Raw genomic sequence first — 18,921 nt, 5'->3', positions numbered from 1 at the left:
CGAATATAGAAAACATTTCGAAAAGGAAATAAAATATGAACTATAATATCATGAACTGCCTTGGTTATCGATGATAATCATGATTAATTAACGAAAGTTATCTTTTACTTCTATTATTTTGATTTTTTTACTCTCAATTTTGCACGAATTGATTTAAATTGTTTTTATTTTTTTATTTTTTTTTGTATTTTGATTTTGAACACTAATTTTCAGGAGTCAAAATCATCAAAGTCCGAATGCCCATTGCAAGCAACATATTGGGCCGAGCCAATGAAGCTTTTGGCCCAACCAAGCCTACTTGCGAGCCGACTAATCTGAGCCGAGCTCCTTTAGCGGCTAGGGTTTTGGAGCTCCTCTCTCGATATATATAACTCTTCCTCGCCCACCGTACTTGATTAGGGTTTGCGCGCGGCGGAAGCGGAAGGGGAAGAAAGCGACGAGGGGGGAGAGGCGATTCTATACCGATGGGTAAGAAACTATTTCCGAAAGGTTAAAGCCACTCTTTTCGATTGATCATGAAGAGTAATTTGTTGGGTGTAGCGAGGATTAAGGTTCACGAGCTTCGGGGGAAGCCCAAGGCGGAGCTCCAGGCCCAGCTGAAGGACCTCAAGAACGAGCTTTCCCTCCTCCGCGTCGCCAAAGTCACCGGTGGCGCACCCAACAAGCTCTCCAAGATGTGAGCGACCCTCGCCCCCTTGATCTGTCGTTATTTTGTTCGTGCGCATCTTGTTCTTTGATTCGGCGCCTTTTCAAAGGTTGATCTTTTCGTGATTTCTTTTGCAGTAAGGTGGTTAGGGTGTCGATCGCGCGGGTGCTGACCGTGATCTCGCAGAAGCAGAAGGCAGCGCTGAGGGAGGCCTACAAGAACAAGAAGTTCATCCCGCTCGATCTGCGTCCCAAGAAGACTCGTGCCATCCGCCGCCGTCTCACCAAGCATCAGGTAACGTTTTTCTTCGGGCTGCCTCTTCTTATGTTTCGTAATACTTTATTCTGTTTTGATGAAGTAGGAAAAAACCCTAAGAAAATGAACTTAAGTCTTGTAAAATACTTTTAAATGTGTGCATTTAGTGTCAATTTCATTCAAGATGCGATTTTTTGTACTGTTTGATTTGGTCATGTGTTTCTTGTAGTTAAACACTAATGCTATGTGATGTAAGAACATTATTTATCATGATATAACACTCATCCACTTTATTTTATTGCCTGAAATGTTTGTTTGGGAAGATGAACATCCCAAAAAGACCATTATTGCATTAAGTTTGTGCCCTTGGTTCTTCAAGACCATTTATTATCTAGCATTTCAGATCACTGTATACTTGAGTTGTGTGGTTTTGTGAACAGAGTTGTGTTTCTTGGATTATCTTGTGTGAAGGTGTAGTTGCTAATATTGCATTTAAATTTCCTAGTGGGAAATGTTAGGTTTAGATCGACTATCACAGGAGAATATTAGGTTGCTTGATCTGCAAAATAATCCAAAGAGTTGGAGGATCGAATTGTTTTCAAGTTACATGACTTGTCTATTTAAACAAGTTCAAGTTCCTTGTGATCATATTTATCACTGCACCTTTGCATTTGTGAAGTTTGTTTCAGCTGTCTGATTTTGTCATGAGGTGTGTGTGTCTCTTTAGTTGCAGACACAGGATAGGCTCAGTATTGCTTGTTGTCTTTGGAGCATTAGAAAATTTAGTTACAGGGATAATTAAGCTATGTAGATGGTTGAAAAGAAGATTAGAGAAGGAAACTTGATTTGCACTTTGGGATTATGAACATTCTTAAAAAAGACAATGACATCACCAAATTTAAGTCTGTCCAAAAGGGCTGATTTGCCAAGTAAATGGAGAATCCAGAGATCACTTGGCTGTGTTATTATTTATTCATACCTGAAGAGGTATTGAAACTATGAGCATCACTTTTGACATCTTCATCTCTTTTTTTCTTTTATATACATGTCCTTAACATAGTTTTCTCTTAAAGAAGCATCGAGTAAGCTTATGCTATCTTGTTCAACATAAAATCAAATATTTATATTGCAATAAAATGCTATATAAAATGACCATTATGTTCTGGTTTTGGGACTATCTTAAAACTGTTCTATGGATTGGATGAGCATGATATCCGTGCTTTTATAATTATTCTAATTCAGATCAATGCATTACATAATATCTCTGTGAATGAAGTTGATTCAAAGTGTGCTTGTCGACACCGATACAATTCCATGATCGGTCATCAAGTAAAAGCTCTCTAGAATTAACATCGATGTTCTTTTTATTTGCATTTGCTTTTTTTTTGGGCCACGGTTCATAGATTGATGTCGTGTTTCTTGCTAACCACAGGATTCATTGAAGACAGAACGGGAGAAGAAAAAGGAGATGTACTTCCCGATGAGAAAGTATGCCATCAAAGCTTAGATTAGAATGCTTATGAATCCACTCTTGCTTTATAATGAGTACTGTATGTTTTGACTTGTGCTTTATCGATTAATTAATTTTGCAACACTATGGTTGGATTTTGTACTTTAAAATGGCTGAGGAAGACGATATATTGTGTGATCAACTTGTTATTACATGGCAGCATTGATCTGATTTCTCGATTGTGTTTCACAAGATCACAGGTTATAAATAGGTTGGTCGGCATTGCGAAGGAAAACAAAATGCTCCCAGTATTACTTGAGATAAACATGAACCGCAAGAACTTTGTGTTGCATGCGCTCCCTCTCGCTGCTGTATTTTGACGCCACAGCCTTTAGTATGGCAATACCATTTGCGTCTCGATACCTTCCGGTGCCGCCCACCACGGCGATGTGGGACTCCGCTTGGGCCGGCTGATGGACTCCGAAGAGGCTCAGACTGTCCCCCGTCTCGCCGCCACCACCTGCGAAGGTGACTCTCATCGCCACAATGTGGCTGCTTTTGTCCTCCAAGCTCGTCACATATATCCCTTGCGCCTTCCCCGACAGCGGCGACCCAAGCTCGACGTTGCCCGCCAGCTCCTCGTCGACCGCCGTCACTGTTCCGGCCTCCAATGCCGGTGCGCTTGCGAGTATCGGTAGCCAGCCCCTTGCCGGACCTGTTTGATCTCTGAACGGTGTTCTGCCGAGGTCGACGCTCATCGGCTGTGGTGACCGTAGCGGGGCGCCGCTGTGCCGTCTACCGAGGACGTCGTTCATTATGAAGGTTATCGTCTGGTCGGTCGCAGGGGAAGTCGTTGTTTTGTGATCCAAATTCCTCGCGGAAGTCGAGAGGTCGATGGTGACGAAGACGAAGAAGAGAAACAGGAGTAGGTTGCACCTGTAGGTGGCCATCATTATCTGCTAAATGGGATTCATGGGCGGTGAATTGAAACCCATACGTGTAGTGTTTATATGGACGAAGAGGCTTTCTTGACGTTGGAATGGTTTAGCTGAGCACAACAATGATCATAATGGAGTGGTTTAGTCAGAGCTGATGATGCATGGCTTTGCCAACCAAAACAACAATCACATCAACTCCATTTCCCAGGATTATTTCCACACAGAGAGAGAGAGAGAGAGAGAGAGAGAGAGAGAGTATGCAGAACTGCTGACTACATGATGAAGCTGCATATAAATTTTTTGTACTGAGTACCATCCTGACACAGATGAAAAGGGTTGCTGCCTCATCAATTATAATTTGCTGACCACAAATATTTATGATTCATACTTGGAGTGCAAGTTCAAAGCTTCTTCCTTGCAAGACAAGGAACATCATGAATCCCATCCTGCACAAGTCAAGAACACTAATTTTCTTCTTTCAATTATTCTGTGTGAACATATGCATGCCTGGTGAAGCATTAGCTTTTCTAATTTCCAACATCAACATACTAGAGTTTAGTGGGAGAAGTATGATCAAAGAAAGGTTATATATATATTATGTTCTCCAGCACTCTTATCTCGTGTAAGTCTAGTAATCATGGCCAGGTAATTAATTAGCAAGAAGACCAGAAAAATCCATCAAACAGAGGAGAGGCTAAGTATTCAGCAACCACAAATTAAGGCTAGTCATTGGACACTACTCACATGATTACTCCTAATAATCTCACCATGCTTAATCTTCCCTTAGTGTTTATGCTCGTTAGAATCATAGGATAAGAAGATCCAAATTGTTTATGCTCACAGAATTGTCGGCAGAATTCTCGAGGGAATAATTGTTATCAGCGTATTTATTGGCTTGTCCTACCATGACAAGAACAGGTATTAAATAGTAGAGACTTGGATGCATGACATCCTTGTCTCAATTAATCAAAGGTTAGCTCTGATATCAGAAGGCACACCAAGTGGGCACACCTCTGCCATGCATTCTTCCTGGAGATGTCTCGGAATCGGACTGGTTCAACTGTGGGTTGGTTTATGTTCATGGATCACAAGGAAGAGAAAGCTGGCTAAGCTCGAAAGTTTGGTGCTTGGATTAATTCCTGTTGCTCGCTTCTTTCTTGGCACTGTTCTCCACTGTGATCGTCAGCCCAATTTAGCCTGAGCAGCGAAGTTTTCAGGGAAAAGAACAGAATGATTTGATGAGAAGAACCATAAGTTTTCCCACTAGTTTTCGGATCTCACAACACATACGTTGTTCCACATAGATGAAGACTTTCGATCAAAGGGAAGGCCATAACTGAGCATTCTTAACCTTGGAGACGCTGTCTAGGACTCCCAGCGGCGTCACGTCTCCGATCACCGTCACCTTCTTCGTTGGCAAGTCTATGTTGAATGAGGTCACGCCTGGTTATGATGATCAGTTAGTCCGGGAAACTGCAAAGGATGGATGCTCGAGGATTTGTAGTAGCTGTTCTCACCTTCCATCTTCGAGATGTGCTTCCTGACCTTCATTTCACAAGCTTTGCAGTGCAAAGATACCCTCAGATGCACAACCTTGGACGATATTTTACGTTTGATCAGTGGAGTCGGAAGAATATTGGCAGATAGCAATCGTTCTGATGTCAAACCTGTTCTTGTGACGTAGTAGAAGACGGTGGCTTCAGGACAACAGGTTGATCCACTGAGAGAAGAGGAGCAGCAGTCACCACGCTCGGGAAAACATCGAAGAAGTCATCATCGTTCAACAAGTATCGCGAGGAGCCCGGCGGAGTCACAAGATCAGATGGTTTATCCAAGATCTTCCTGCTCCTTTGGTTGCGAGATCGCCTCTCTCTGGTTGCACCAGACATGGAGCCGAGAGCAGAGTTTGCTCTCCTTGGATCTCTCGGATGAGCCGTGTGCCGGTCGGCCGCTCTTCCGGTGCTCCCTCGGACCATCGACCGCCGATCTATGCTCGTGCATATCGCTGCTGATGCCGGTGATACACAGGAGAAGTTCACTCCTTTCATTTCCCTGAGGAGAGAGAGAGAGAGAGAGAGAGAGAGAGAGCTTAAGGGGACTACTTGCAATGGTTATCCTTATAAGCTTGAAGAAAGAGGTGGTGGCCAGAGGAGCAATGTGATGCTCGGTAAGACTGAACTATTCCAAGGCCCAATGGTGGCCATGATTGCTTCTACTTGCACCAAATGGGTTGCTGCCACCATCCAAATGATATCATTAACCTCATCACCCTCTTAACATGATGCTACCATGCATCATCAGTTTCAGGTTTCAAGCAGGTGTTTGCTCACCCTGTCACTATATCTTGGTTCTACATTATCATCTAACAGTCTCTTAGTTTCATGATTTGCCCAGCTTAATTAATTAGATTCTGCAACATCGATGATTGCTATAATCTCTGGAGCAACTTATCTTATACTCAGGAAGTTTTTCTTAATGTAATCATTCTGCAAGTAGCATCAGAAAATATTCTTGGCTACCATTGCTCAGTCCCTTGATGAAGTACTTTGTCTCATCACGTAGATTTATCACTATCTAAATCAATTGACATGCTTATTCTCTTTGTTTCAAATATAATATTATCATGGAGATAACCTACCAACTTATTAAACAAACAAGACTCAAAGTCCATAGTTTCATGTGATTGCAAAGCAAAACTCAGACAAGAAATCAAACTCCAGAGAAGATTAGACATGCTGTTCTCTTGTTGACACACAGCTTTCAGTCCAGACATACCCTGCAACCTCATGTAATAATCATCAATTATGTTATGGATGTGTAATAATCAATTAGCCATCACTTGTTTGTATAATTGCTAGCTATGATTAGAGTCAAATAATCAATCAATCAGCTACTTTCTGACAGTATCTTTCTAGTTAATGCTGCATCTCATCCATATGAAGCCTACAAAAACTAGTGATCCATAAAATCACTGGGGATGAATTGAATCCTTCTACTGAAGACTAATGGGTGGAATGACCCATCTCCTGTATCCTTTTTTGAGATGAAGCAGATCACTGAAATGACTTGGCACCAACCATTTGGGACCCATCTCAGGAATGATGCTAGTAACCAAGTCATTACCTCTTTTTGCTCTCTGAAAGCGTAGTCTATGCCTCTTGGCCACTAAATATTTCTAAGGAGTGCAGCAACTCAAGGTCTTTTTATGTCTATTTTTTATGAATCCATCTAATAAGACTACTCTCTTTGATGATTCCTGAGCCAGAAGTAAGTAAATTGTCATTGACTTGACTGCTGTTGGTAGATTGGCATGAAAAGATCATTCTATCTTGTTGATAGCAATTTTGACATTGAGTTTTGAAGACTTACCATCTCTCAAAGAGAAAAAAACAATTAAACTGAAATGTTACAGATTTAAATTGGTTTGTGGAACAGAGTAACAAATAAGAAAAAATTTCTCACCTGAACCATATGAAGGCAGAGTTTCCAATTGCCTTTCAATTGATCCAGGAATTCTTTTCTGAACAATTCAATGATTTTTCAGTGCTGCCTCTGTTCATCAGCAGTAAAGAGAAAGATGAGCATACACTTACCAATAATAAAAAAGCTTCAAGAGATGCAAGCACAGAAAATAATTGTATATATATATATATATATATATCCTCCAAATATTAACTTCTTTTACATATATCATTGTCATTGACATCCAATTAATATAGGTTAATGGTGGTCAACATTAGTTTGTTGGAGTTGAAAATATGAAATACCTAACACATCTCTACTGATTTGACATCAAGATGAGTATTTTAAAGAAAAAATAATGTAAATTAAACCTTTGATCCTTGATTTCCAGCCATGAAAGATGAAAATTACTAAGGTGACATAATGTCAGGATGAATGAGATGCTCTCCAAATTTAGGTGACATTAATGTCTGTATATAAGGATTTGGTCCATGAAATGAAAAAGGAATTGCCAGCAAAGGATTATGTGCCAGATAGCCGTTAGATCTCAAATGGACGGTTGGATGTATGGATTCCAACCCGTTTATTCTTGAACCCGTTGATTGTTACTCCTCGTCTTTACCTGCCCTCTCATCGAAGCTAGCAGTGACCCTCATGGCCTCTTATATGGGTCCCACCGAACAGTAAAAGTAAAAGGGTCCCACTCAGTGACCCTCAGTGGGAACGAAAAGCTCTCCGAAGTCGCGCGAGACTGTCGGCTGTGGTTAACCTATCAAGTTGGTAGTGAAAAAGAAACTCGATATCCTACCGTCCATTTTGAATCTAACGGCTGCTATAATACTCTTTATGAAATGTAGGGCTGTTGATGGAGGCTTCGGGAAGGTGGGGCCATCAGAGGGCGGTGATCCGACCGCGCTGTTGGAGGCGTCGACCCCGCCCATAAACCCCCATAGGAGACGAACGAGTTGCAGAAGGCGGGCGAAGAGGAGGGAGGAGACGAGATGAGGATCGAGGAGGTCCAATCTGCCTCCAAGAAACAGCGCATCGCCACCCATACCCACATCAAAGGCCTCGGTCTCGATGTATTCCTCTTTTTCTATTCCTCTCCTTTGTCGCTGTAGCCCGTGGGGCTCGGTTTCTAGGGTTTAGGGTTTAAGTGCCATTGTGCTAACACCAGCTTACGGCTTTGATAGCGTTGTCTTCCATGTGAAATCTTGTAGAAGGAGCAATCTTGATTGTTTACTTTTGTTTCTTGATTAAAGATTATGATTTTGGTGGAAAATTCGAAACTTTGGGATGGCTTTTTGATGTCCTCTTTTTTGCATGCTAGGCGAACGGAAATGCTCTTCCTTTGTCTGCTGGGTTCGTCGGGCAGGGGTCTGCTAGAGAGGCAGCGGGCATTGTTGTGGATATGATACGGCAGAAGAAGATGGCTGGGCGGGCACTTCTGCTTGCTGGGCCTCCCAGCACCGGCAAGACTGCTCTGGCTCTCGGCATTTCTCAGGATCTCGGAAGCAAGGTATTCCCATCTGCTGATCCTTATTTATCATGAGAGTTTCCAACATTAATAACAGCTGGACAACTAATTCATAAGGGATCATTGAGAGAAACTCGTCATGTGACTACTGCTTGAAGGTTCTGAATATGATATTGCATGTTGACCAGTTTGCACATTGCATTATGCAAAAGTATTCCACTTTTATGATGCAATCAACGATACTAGTAAATGGTTGATTCACACCTTCAAGCCTCTGATTACAGCTCATTTTGATGCCCTTAGTGCATGCAACTTAATTTTATCCAATTGATACCCAAAATTAGTATTGCTTATATAACAAATATAGCATGGCCCATCTTATTGTGCATCTCATGAACATAGATATCAGATATAATTTATTATAGTAAAATGCTTTGTCACTTATTTCGTATTTGTATCGTTACCGATGTCAAATTGAATTTTAGGTCCCCTTTTGCCCTATGGTTGGATCAGAAGTGTACTCATCAGAGGTCAAGAAAACTGAGGTTCTTATGGAAAATTTTCGAAGGGCTATTGGTCTGCGTATCAAGGAGACCAAGGAAGTGTATGAAGGAGAGGTACTGGTTACATATTTGGTTTCCTTGGTTATGGGACACCCTAATATCTTTCAGTTTTGGCCTCTTGTATTATGAGTGCCTCCCTGTCTTTATTTTCTTATTACTTGCATAGCCATAAGTTTGATCCCTTTTCAGGTGACTGAGCTTTCTCCAGAAGAGAGTGAGAATACAACTGGTGGATATGGGAAAAGCATAAGCCACATAATTATTGGACTAAAGACTGTTAAGGGAACCAAGCAATTGAAGTTGGATCCAACTATTTATGATTCTTTGATCAAAGAAAAGGTAAGTACCTCTCATGTTAGGGTTTTGTTACGTCGTGAATTGGTGTCTCCTTTTGGGGAACTTTTTCTGTGAGGGCCAAACTCTCTTTTAAGTAGCTACTTCTAATCATGAGGCATTGTTCATGCAAAAGTTATTTTATTTTTTGCATATTCATAGAAGTGGAAAGTTTCTTGAAAGGTAACTTTTTTCGTAAGCATAGGCTAGTGCACACAAAGAACCAGAAGATATTAACACCTTTATTGTGAGAGATTGTTGTTTTCTAAGTCATCATAGTAACATGGAGCCTTGTGGGCATCTTAAGCTAACCGATACACAGGAGGTCCTACCATGTCAGATTTCTTATGATGTTAACTGTATACTCGTACTCATTATAGTTGTTAGAAATGATCTCTACTACTGCCTTCTTGTTTTAATTTGCTTATCTTATTTCCTTTTCTGCAGGTTGCTGTAGGTGATGTTATTTACATTGAAGCAAATAGTGGTGCAGTGAAAAGAGTAGGCAGATGTGATGCTTTTGCTACAGAATTTGATCTTGAAGCAGAAGAGTATGTTCCAATTCCAAAAGGGGAAGTTCATAAGAAAAAGGAAATAGTACAGGTACGTCATTAGTAAACTATTTTCTTGGCTTTTTGTAGGACATATACTTATTCAAAATAATGCATCTTGATGCATATAAGTTACGTGTGTTTCTTCTTCTTTTTTAAATTTTCTTTGGATTCTTTTCTATTTGACATATTTACATAGACTCATTATCCTATAAACTCATTTCATGCCCCCATCCTCACTATCTACCTTCATGACCTTGACATGCTCTTTGTTACACCCCAATTAGCCTTGTATTGGAAGTGAACAAAGATTAAAATTGATTTATAAGAGTCTGATGAGTATGCTACTGTTAACTTCATCTTAAGCATTTTGGTCAATGGTTTGGGTTCAATGAAGTTAACAAGTCAACTATCTCATCAGGCCGAGTTATGATAATTGGTATCAGAGCCGACCTAGTATTGAGGCATAGTGAAGGGCTCGTGTAGGAAATGACTATCTGTGGATGGAGTCAGAAGACGCGTCACAACGTGATTTGGGTTATATTGGGTCTTGACAAGGATAACGATTTAAAAAGGCTCTCGGGCGCTCGCCTAAGCGCTCGAGCGAGGCGAGGCGAGGCTTGAGCGCCTCGCTAAACTTCTAGGCGGCGCGCATCAAAGAGGCGCCGCTTGGGCGCTCGCCTGAGCCCAGGCGCTGGGCGCTTCGGGCGAGCGCCTGGGTTAAACCAGGTGACCGAACCAGGATTTTAGGTCTGGTTCGGTGCTGGTTCGGTCTCCGGTGGTTAGTTGGTTCAATCGAACCAACTAAAATCGATATCAGCGACAACCCAACCCTAACCCTCGTTGCCGATGTCGCTCTCGATCCTGATCCCGATCCCGCTGCTCGTCGCTGTCGTTGCTCGTCGCTACCGCTGCCTCCTTATACTCCCGCTGCTGCTGCTTCCCTACACTCTGCTTTCGCTGTCGCTTCCTCTTTTCTCAGTCAGCACCCCCTTACACTTCCTTCTTCTCCTTCTGTTAACAGTATACTGTATACTGTTAATATTGTTAGGTTTATTTGAAATTATTAATTTTCAATACTATTAATATTTTAAATAATTATATTTATTAATTATATTATATATTTTTATATTTTAGCGCCTCGCTTCGCTCGAGCGAGCGCCTGGGCGAGCACTTAGCGCCTCGGGCGTTTTTGGACCTTGGCGCCTAGCGTTTTTTAAATCACCGGACAAGGATACCATGCTCATAAGTGGGGGAGATTATAACATCTTCATTAGTCTCATATTGGAAGTGAGCTAAGGATAAAATCGACTTATAAGATTCTGATAAATATACTACCGTTAACCTTAGCTTAAATATTTTGGCCAGTGGTTTGGGTTCAACGAAGTTAATAGACTAGTTATCCCATCAGGTCAAGTCATGACACTCTTATCATGAAAAACCTTATTATCTACTACCCCTTTAATTGAAAGATGAATCTTGTTTACATGGTTAATAGCCATAAGTTTAGGGAAGGATTTTAGGGGAAATATTCTAGTTAATGGCCTTGAGTTAATGGCAGGGGAAAAAAGAAAACATATAAGCAATGAAATTTATTTCCTTATTCCTATAATGGTGTTTAATTAGCAATGCACAATCACTATATGGAATGCATCAAGAAATTTATAACTTTATTGAAGCCTCTAGTTATTTCATGTTAGCATCTTCTTTTTAATAAGGAAAAAACCATTTTAAGGGGAAAAAATTAGAAGTAAAAACTTGGAGGTCTAACATTGATGGAATTTGCGATAATTACAATGGTTGTATGTTACTTAGATATATTTCTGTAGATCTAAGGGACTGGTAGAGAATTGAAAAAGAGAAGATGGAAGTTGTAGTGCTTCTCCTATATTATGGGGATTATTTAAATTTATGTGGTGATTTCATGTGATGTGTCTCATGTGAAGTATGCACACATATGCAACTTATATTCTAGCTTATATTAAGAATTTATTAGGTCCAATACTTGAAACAGTTCCAACAACTGAAAACATTAAAAATCATCAACAAATAGAAATATTCACTTGTGTACTGACATACACACACACACACATATATATATATATATATATATATATATATATGTTTGTGTGTGTGTATATATATGTGTGTCAATGTGTGTATATATACATATATGTATATGTACACACACACACATTCATATATGTGTGTGTGTGTGTGTGACCACTACATAGTGATTTCAGTTGATTGTGTGTTGAGAAGGTTGATTACATTACATGGTTTCGGATACTGGTTGAACTAATATGTGTGGATAAATTTTTATTTGTTTGACCAAGAACTGATACTGAGTCATATACTTCAGGTTCAGTCAATATTCATTTTATTTCAATAATATTAGCCAATACAAGTTAGTATACCATTTGGTGTACTATTACCATGGTGGTGTTATGTTGTCAAAATTGGTCCTAGAGGGTGAGACAAGTTGTCAGAATTGATATTAGAGAGTGCCACAAGTTTTCAAAATTGGTATCAAACAATGTTTTAATAGGCACTTGGGTGCTCACCTAGGCGCTTGGGCGAGGCAAGGCCCGAGTGGCTCGCACAGCTTCCGAGCAACACACTTTACTAAAGCATCACCTGGGTGCTTGCCTGATGAGCCCAGGCGCCTTTGGCGAGCACTCGAATGAATTGTGACCTGAGCTCCTGATTCAATTGAACAGGAAAGTTGGTTCAATCGAACCAAATAAACCCTAAGATTAACCCTTGCCTGACCTAGTGAAACCCTTGCTTGACCTAGTGAACCCATAAATCCTATGTCGTCGCCCGATCCACCTCTTGTCCATTGCCCAGTGTGCCTTCATGTGCAACTACCTTTACCGTCGTTGCTTTTGTGTATAGTTCCCTTTGCCACCGACGCCATCGTCTGAAACTCCCTCCTCTGCTGTTTCCTTTGTTCGAAGCTTCCTCAGTTGCTGCTGCCTTTGTCGGAAGCTTCCTTCGCCACCGCCCTCTCCTTCCCCACCTTCCTCCAGAGGCCAATTACTCATCGCCTCTTTATAGCTGTTTAGCATTGATCCTTATTTAGAACTGTTCTCAGTCCTTTAAACTTTAAAGCTGTATGGAACTGGTTAATCCTTGTTTGAAACTGTTTAACATTGCTTAGCATCGGTTAATCTCCTCTTTTGAACTGTTTAGCATTGGTTACTATTAAAATATTTATTTTTTATATTTTAATATTCTGGAGCACCTCGCTTCGTTCGGACTTGCTCTGGCCAGCACCTAACACCTCGAGTGTTTTGGGACCTTGAAGCCCAGTGCTTTCAAAAACACTAGCATCAAATTGGTATTTATATCTTAGTTACACAAGTGTTTTCAGTTCAGAGGATTAGGAGCGCATTCATTAATAGAATATAACCTAAATGTTGGTAGTTTTAAACTTACGAGAAATTGTACCTTCCAAAGTCAGCATTATCAATTCATAAAGGAGTTAAGATTATCATGTTCAAATGAAAATGCAACTAATGGACCTTTACTCCTATCCCAAGTTGCTTTTATACAATGTATGTTTACAAACACATAAGTTGTTTACCTCTTTAAGTTACTTTCATTGCTTAGCATTATTTTCAGGTGATATTTTTCAATTATGTTTGGAAGGTCTTCTAAAGTCTGATTTTCCACCTCTTTGATTTACTTCCATTGGTTTGCATGCTTTGTTGAAGTTGAATGTATTTCTTAATTTGCTCTTTGTATTTTTCTGAGATCACGATGATTGTGTTACTTATGTACTGTATTTCTGGTCTTTGATTTGGCAAGCATGACAATTAGCAAAACATTATTCTTCTTGTCTACTAGGATGTTACACTGCATGATCTTGATGGTGCAAATGCTCGCCCTCAAGGAGGGCAAGATATATTATCCCTTATGGGCCAGATGATGAAACCTCGCAAAACGGAAATCACTGACAAACTGCGACAGGAAATTAATAAGGTTCAGCTTTTAATACCCTTAAATCGTGCGTCTCATTTTTGTTCTTGTAGACATATACAGTTGTCCTGCATGAGTGTTCATTCTTAATATGGTGGTTTGCTTAAATTATCAAGGCATGTGTTATATGAACTAAAATTTACATGTCTATTCAGGTTGTTAACAGATATATTGATGAAGGCATTGCAGAACTTGTACCTGGTGTCCTTTTTATCGATGAGGTTGCTTTCCTTCTAAATGTCAGACCTCTTGGATGTGTACATGAGCTTTTTTCTTTTTTTTAATATTGCAAATCTTGTGCAGGTTCACATGCTAGATATTGAATGTTTTTCTTACTTAAATCGTGCTTTGGAGAGCTCAATATCACCAATTGTGATTTTTGCTACTAACAGGGGAATATGTAATGTGAGGTATGAGAACTTTCACTGCATAATTTGGGATTGAGATTTTTAGATTCAAAACAAAGTAAAAACAACATACTTTATTAGACTGTGGTGGTAAAATGGATCAACTACATGATAATCAGCTAATTTGAGATTGACCTGTGATAAAGCGAAACTTTTTTTTTCTGAAATTGCAAACCTTGATTCTCATATTTTTTGGATTTCTATTATGTTCCTGAAATGAATACACTGCTACTTGCGTAACATTCTCTATTATCCAAACACAATACCACTATGCCACAGTGCTCAATTCTAATTTTTTATGGTGATCAGGGGAACTGATATGACCAGTCCACATGGCATACCAGTAGATTTGCTTGATCGTCTGGTTATTATAAGGACAGAAACATATGGTCCCACTGAAATGATTCAGGTTTTCATATCTACACTTCATAAATTGTCATAGATGGTCATACCATCATAGTTACATTTTCCTTTTTTTTCATATGTTTTGTTCTGGACCAGATATTGGCTATTCGAGCTCAAGTTGAAGAAATTGATATCGATGAAGATAGTCTAGCTTACTTGGGGGAGATTGGGCAACAAGCATCATTAAGGTCTGTTGTGATTATTTTCCTTTCTTCTGAACGTTGAACTTATGTGCTTATGGGAATACGAGGTAGTATTTATACTTATTTGTAAATGTGATCTCGTCTAGATCCTCCATAAACATTTTGAATTTGAGGAACTTGCCGACAACACAAATTGCATTCCCTGAACGTCATGGTTATAGATCTTATTCATCCCGCATTTTAACTTTTGTTTTTCTCTTTTTGACCTCACACTTTTCATCTTCATCGAAAAAGGAGGATAAAAAGTATTGGTAATGGCAACTCTGGCACTGTGTATATTGATTTTCCCAAGACTGCATTGGCAGGAGCCTTATTCACTGTGTGTTTGCCCATTCTTTTCTACATATCATACTCATGAAGATGAGATATTTTGTTTTTCTAACTTTTCTGTATTATTGCATATTATATTCTGTTTGGTTTAGCTATGATTTAAAATGAAAACTGTATCGTACATAATGTTATTTAAATTTACAACTTTCCAAAATGAACAAATGGATTAATACAAATAACTTGAACCAACCAAACAGAACAGTACTAAATTGAATGTGCCTGTTGCAGTTTGCTTTGTTCATTAGCAAACCCTTAGTACATGCTTGTTGCTTGTTGCACTACACTTGTATCCCTGTTTTTCTATGCCCATTGGCTCTCCCTCCACAACTAAAATTTTCTTTATTATTTTGGTTTACGAAACTTTTCTTGCTGAAATTACATGCTTATCCAGGCATGCAATCCAGCTGCTATCACCTGCTAGCATTGTGGCCAAAACTAACGGAAGGGATAAGATTTGCAAGGTACTACGACCCTATCTCTTTATACATTAGTCCATCGTTATATGGTATTTAACCTTTTGTTTAGATATCTCAAATGTGGCTTTGCTTCTATTTCACCAATTCTGGATTTCCTTGTTATAATTTACTTTCAACTTTTCGCAGGCTGATCTCGAGGAAGTGACTTCTCTATATCTAGATGCCAAGTCTTCTGCGAGGCTTCTTCAGGAGCAGCAAGAAAGATACATAACCTGATCATATTTTATTTCCGTTGGACATTATCCTCTTCCAAAAGGATAGCAGTGCCTTAGCATGTAGAATTGAAGTCACAAACGTTTGCTTTAACCGATCTGTATCTTGGTGTAGTAGTCATTTATCTGATTTAAAGCTCAAGCTTTGTCGGGATGTAATTCCAGTCTCATTGTGGCCTTTGTTCTTGATATCAGCACAGAAATTAGCAATTGGGGTTTCAAAGAAAGGCTGATAATTGAGCTGTGAGGACAGAAATTGGCTTTTTTTACTTTGTTTGTATTACTTGTGGATGGAAATTAAGCATTCCATGCTGTCTTATTTTGACATGCATCTTCTGCTATTGGTCATCTTAAAGCAGCATAAGCAGCATAAGCTATTTGTTTAATGCTTTATTTTTGACACTAGCAATGAAAGTTTAGTGTATTTTTCATTATCTAAATGTAAAGAAAAATATTATAGTTATCTTTATTAGTTGACTATTTAATACAATCATATTAAAGTTCTAACAAAATTGTCCTTTCAAGGGGTCAAACAATCAATAAAAAATATTTTAGATATTCAAAATTATAACTATATATATATTATTATATGCAAAATTTAAGTATATAGAGATTTTGGAGATACTATATCAAAGTTTGGAGGGACAGATATGTTATGTCCAAGATTTTGGAGTATAAATCCGTGAAAATTATGGCTCCTTGTAATGCCAAACTCTCTTGCACCATAAGAGGCTGAGGCAGAAGCAAATGAGGCCAATACGAGAGAGGGAGATGCCACATCCCACTGCCGTGCTACAGTAGAGACGTCATTATCGGCAGATGTCCCTCTCATTCGTGTCCTTCAGATTAGCCTTCGAACAAGTTATCATCTCTTCCTTTGCATCATTCAGAGCAAATGTAGTCACCTAATTATGATATCACAGCTTTAAACACCAATTCAGTCGGCCTATAAGTCTTAATTTTAATTTTTGTAATAAAAGATTAATCATTATTTTATCACATCTGATCATTTAGATTAATCGGATACATGATCGTTTATTTATATTTTTTTTATTTATATAAAAAATAATATAATAAAAATATTATAAAGGATCATGTTTGATGTATAATCTATTAAACTATCTCATCGTCGCATTATGATGGGTCGTAGCTCGAGTTATACTTTCAATGTGGACAACTCAATATAGTTACATATATTACACGATAATAATCACGTCAATTTTTCTAATTTAATCTAAAAAATAGTTAAAAACTATTAATCATTTCTAAATGATTCCTTTAGAATTTTTTTTTGTATTCATTAAATCATACAAGACAATAATTTTTCAATAATCCATAATCAACCATAACTCTATTTGAAATAACCTAATTGACTTAAACTAAATTAAATTTTATTATGAACTAATGGAACAAACCTTATATTTTTATAGAATTGGTCTATAATCACCCCAAGCTGATTTAAATCTTATTAATTTTAATTAGGTGAAGTAAGCTTGAACTAGTAAAGTTGATCTAGAATCATCTTGAACTGACTTGATTCAGTCAGCTATGAGTTCAAACTAATAAAAAAAGAGAAAAAAACTAATAAAAAAAAGAAAATTAGATTATGATATTAGTTGAAACCGAATCAACTCACTTGAGCCTCGGACAAGTCATATATCTAGTGTCGATTAAGGATGACTCTCAGGTTCCATCGTGCTTGGTCACATAAGTTGAGCATGTTTGGAGCATTTACTTTTTATAAATTTTTTTAAAAAAAAATAAATTAATTAAAAATTTAATTAATTGATAAAAATTTTAATTTATCCATCTGATTAAAAATATTAATTTTAATCATTTCCTTAATCATAAGAAGGGAAAAAAAAAAAAAAAGTGATGCATACATATCAAATGTTCTCGTGGCTACACGTGACATACATAACCCCCAACACGTTTATTCCTACATCGGACATCCCGTGATTGTTTGGTAGTAGAATTTGATGAGATTATATGCATATTGGATGATCGAAGGTGATGGTAATGGAGTGTTCGATCTCACTCTTCCTTGTCGTAATCTTTGGAAGCCAACTCGGTGAGAATCTTCTGCATCCTCTGCGCAGCCTCGACCTCCATGGCCTTCTCCTCTTGCTCCTTCATGTACGCCTGGAAGAACTCCCCGTTCTCCTTCTCTAACTCCTTCCAAACTGCAACGACGCAGTCATCAACGGAGGTACCACTACTGCACGCATTCTCTCTCTCTCTCTCTCTCTCGTGTCACAAGATCTTGATGATGTATACCTGTGGAGGTGATGACGGACTTGATGTCGGCGTGCTTGGCGAGGGCTTCCATGCACTCCTCCTTGCTCATGCGGAAGAGGAGGCATTGCTCGATCAGGTGTTGCACCTGGAAGCCATGCAGAAACAATAATGGAGAATGAGAGGACTCCTCAGTGCGAATTAAGAGAATACTGTGACGTGCTGCTGCTCTTAGCTCACCGTTCTGATGTAGGAAGCCGACGACGAAGATTCGCCCATGGTGATGGTGGAGGAAAACCCTAACTCCGTGGTGAGGAGAGAGAGGCGAGAGAGGAGGGCAACAAATAGACTGCGTGGGAGGATGAAGAGCAAGAAGGGGAGACGTGGGCCGGCGATCACGTGGGCCGGCGGAAGGTAATTGGCGGGGATGAGATGAGAAGCCACGTGTGTCTCCTCCAAATGAGCGACGGTATTCCCGTATTAGATTCGTCCTGTCATCAGAGTGAGCCACGTCAATATATGACAGTTTACTTCCAATAGGAATATTATATAACAATCCAATACTAATAAAAGCACAAACAACACGCGTGTCCTTTCTTTCCACCAACACATCCTACGCATGAAGTGTATTTTTATTAGACTGTATTTGTTCTCGATCAAAATTGTTTAAATCTAATCAAATTTATTGTAGTGAAAGTACTATATGTCGTATTATAAAATTTTCCAACATCAGTGGTAAGATTTTAGGAGCAATTCAAAGAACATACTTTGTTCCATGCTAACCTACATACATGATGTTCTTTCTATTTTTGATCTTTCTATTTAAGTCAATAACCCTTTTAGGAAATATTTCTTAAACAGTCTACAGGGAATCTTTCATAGCTTTTTTAGGAAAGGGTTTTACACACCTTGTCAAAATTGTCCATTTCAACATAACTGTTGATCACGATCGTTCGTCTGTCTAAAACAAAAGAATTAACATCATAAAATTGAT

General features: G+C 39.0%; 4 protein-coding genes across 5 annotated transcripts; 2 read left to right on the top strand and 2 right to left on the bottom strand.

Moving 5' to 3' along the window:
• The first annotated feature begins 330 nt into the window (after positions 1 to 330).
• On the top strand, positions 331 to 2,563 carry LOC135671829 (large ribosomal subunit protein uL29). The gene is made up of 4 exons (XM_065180093.1): positions 331 to 468; positions 541 to 676; positions 784 to 940; positions 2,334 to 2,563. The coding sequence occupies exons 1-4, from the start codon at positions 465 to 467 to the stop codon at positions 2,406 to 2,408; spliced, it is 372 nt and encodes a 123-aa protein (XP_065036165.1). The 5' UTR covers positions 331 to 464; the 3' UTR covers positions 2,409 to 2,563.
• Positions 2,564 to 4,146: 1,583 nt separating this feature from the next.
• Positions 4,147 to 5,718, bottom strand: LOC135671828 (protein SODIUM POTASSIUM ROOT DEFECTIVE 2-like). Of its 2 annotated transcripts, XM_065180092.1 has the most exons (4): positions 4,957 to 5,718; positions 4,807 to 4,882; positions 4,580 to 4,732; positions 4,147 to 4,486 (listed from the first exon to the last, which is right to left on the bottom strand). In XM_065180092.1, the coding sequence occupies exons 1-3, from the start codon at positions 5,335 to 5,337 to the stop codon at positions 4,608 to 4,610; spliced, it is 582 nt and encodes a 193-aa protein (XP_065036164.1). In that variant the 5' UTR covers positions 5,338 to 5,718; the 3' UTR covers positions 4,147 to 4,486; positions 4,580 to 4,607. The 2 variants fall into 2 exon arrangements, with proteins under 2 accessions (XP_065036164.1, XP_065036163.1); XM_065180091.1 differs by having other exon boundaries at positions 4,397 to 4,732; positions 4,957 to 5,715.
• Positions 5,719 to 7,673: 1,955 nt separating this feature from the next.
• LOC135671827 (ruvB-like protein 1) lies at positions 7,674 to 16,017 on the top strand. Its single transcript, XM_065180090.1, has 12 exons — positions 7,674 to 7,833; positions 8,082 to 8,270; positions 8,714 to 8,845; positions 8,981 to 9,130; positions 9,572 to 9,727; positions 13,528 to 13,662; positions 13,815 to 13,880; positions 13,963 to 14,069; positions 14,376 to 14,475; positions 14,568 to 14,659; positions 15,396 to 15,465; positions 15,607 to 16,017. The coding sequence occupies exons 1-12, from the start codon at positions 7,753 to 7,755 to the stop codon at positions 15,694 to 15,696; spliced, it is 1,368 nt and encodes a 455-aa protein (XP_065036162.1). The 5' UTR covers positions 7,674 to 7,752; the 3' UTR covers positions 15,697 to 16,017.
• A 1,535-nt stretch (positions 16,018 to 17,552) lies between these two features.
• On the bottom strand, positions 17,553 to 18,882 carry LOC135671826 (uncharacterized). Its single transcript, XM_065180089.1, has 4 exons — positions 18,836 to 18,882; positions 18,168 to 18,418; positions 17,970 to 18,075; positions 17,553 to 17,875 (listed from the first exon to the last, which is right to left on the bottom strand). The coding sequence occupies exons 2-4, from the start codon at positions 18,204 to 18,206 to the stop codon at positions 17,727 to 17,729; spliced, it is 294 nt and encodes a 97-aa protein (XP_065036161.1). The 5' UTR covers positions 18,207 to 18,418; positions 18,836 to 18,882; the 3' UTR covers positions 17,553 to 17,726.
• Between the last annotated feature and the right edge of the window lie 39 nt (positions 18,883 to 18,921).

Source organism: Musa acuminata, chromosome BXJ1-4, assembly GCF_036884655.1.
Source record: "Musa acuminata AAA Group cultivar baxijiao chromosome BXJ1-4, Cavendish_Baxijiao_AAA, whole genome shotgun sequence".
NCBI lineage: Eukaryota > Viridiplantae > Streptophyta > Magnoliopsida > Zingiberales > Musaceae > Musa > Musa acuminata.
Note: the sequence above shows the minus strand (reverse complement) of the source record. Positions and strands in the feature narration are given on the sequence as shown.

What these genes read in the sequence shown, in the direction of transcription:
- LOC135671829 (XM_065180093.1), top strand. An exon ending in CCCAACAAGCTCTCCAAGAT is followed by an intron (nt 677 to 783) that starts GTGAGCGACCCT and finishes TTTCTTTTGCAG; the next exon opens with TAAGGTGGTTAGGGTGTCGA. An exon ending in GCCGTCTCACCAAGCATCAG is followed by an intron (nt 941 to 2,333) that starts GTAACGTTTTTC and finishes TGCTAACCACAG; the next exon opens with GATTCATTGAAGACAGAACG.
- LOC135671828 (XM_065180092.1), bottom strand. Translation starts at nt 5,337, where the DNA reads ATGAAAGGAGTGAACTTCTCCTGTGTATCACCGGCATCAGCAGCGATA. An exon ending in CTACTACGTCACAAGAACAG is followed by an intron (nt 4,883 to 4,956) that starts GTTTGACATCAG and finishes ATATCGTCCAAG; the next exon opens with GTTGTGCATCTGAGGGTATC. An exon ending in GCACATCTCGAAGATGGAAG is followed by an intron (nt 4,733 to 4,806) that starts GTGAGAACAGCT and finishes CATCATAACCAG; the next exon opens with GCGTGACCTCATTCAACATA.
- LOC135671827 (XM_065180090.1), top strand. Translation starts at nt 7,753, where the DNA reads ATGAGGATCGAGGAGGTCCAATCTGCCTCCAAGAAACAGCGCATCGCC. An exon ending in ATTCTTTGATCAAAGAAAAG is followed by an intron (nt 9,131 to 9,571) that starts GTAAGTACCTCT and finishes CCTTTTCTGCAG; the next exon opens with GTTGCTGTAGGTGATGTTAT. An exon ending in GTGTCCTTTTTATCGATGAG is followed by an intron (nt 13,881 to 13,962) that starts GTTGCTTTCCTT and finishes AATCTTGTGCAG; the next exon opens with GTTCACATGCTAGATATTGA.
- LOC135671826 (XM_065180089.1), bottom strand. Translation starts at nt 18,206, where the DNA reads ATGGGCGAATCTTCGTCGTCGGCTTCCTACATCAGAACG. An exon ending in CGGCTTCCTACATCAGAACG is followed by an intron (nt 18,076 to 18,167) that starts GTGAGCTAAGAG and finishes CATGGCTTCCAG; the next exon opens with GTGCAACACCTGATCGAGCA. An exon ending in GTCCGTCATCACCTCCACAG is followed by an intron (nt 17,876 to 17,969) that starts GTATACATCATC and finishes GCGTCGTTGCAG; the next exon opens with TTTGGAAGGAGTTAGAGAAG.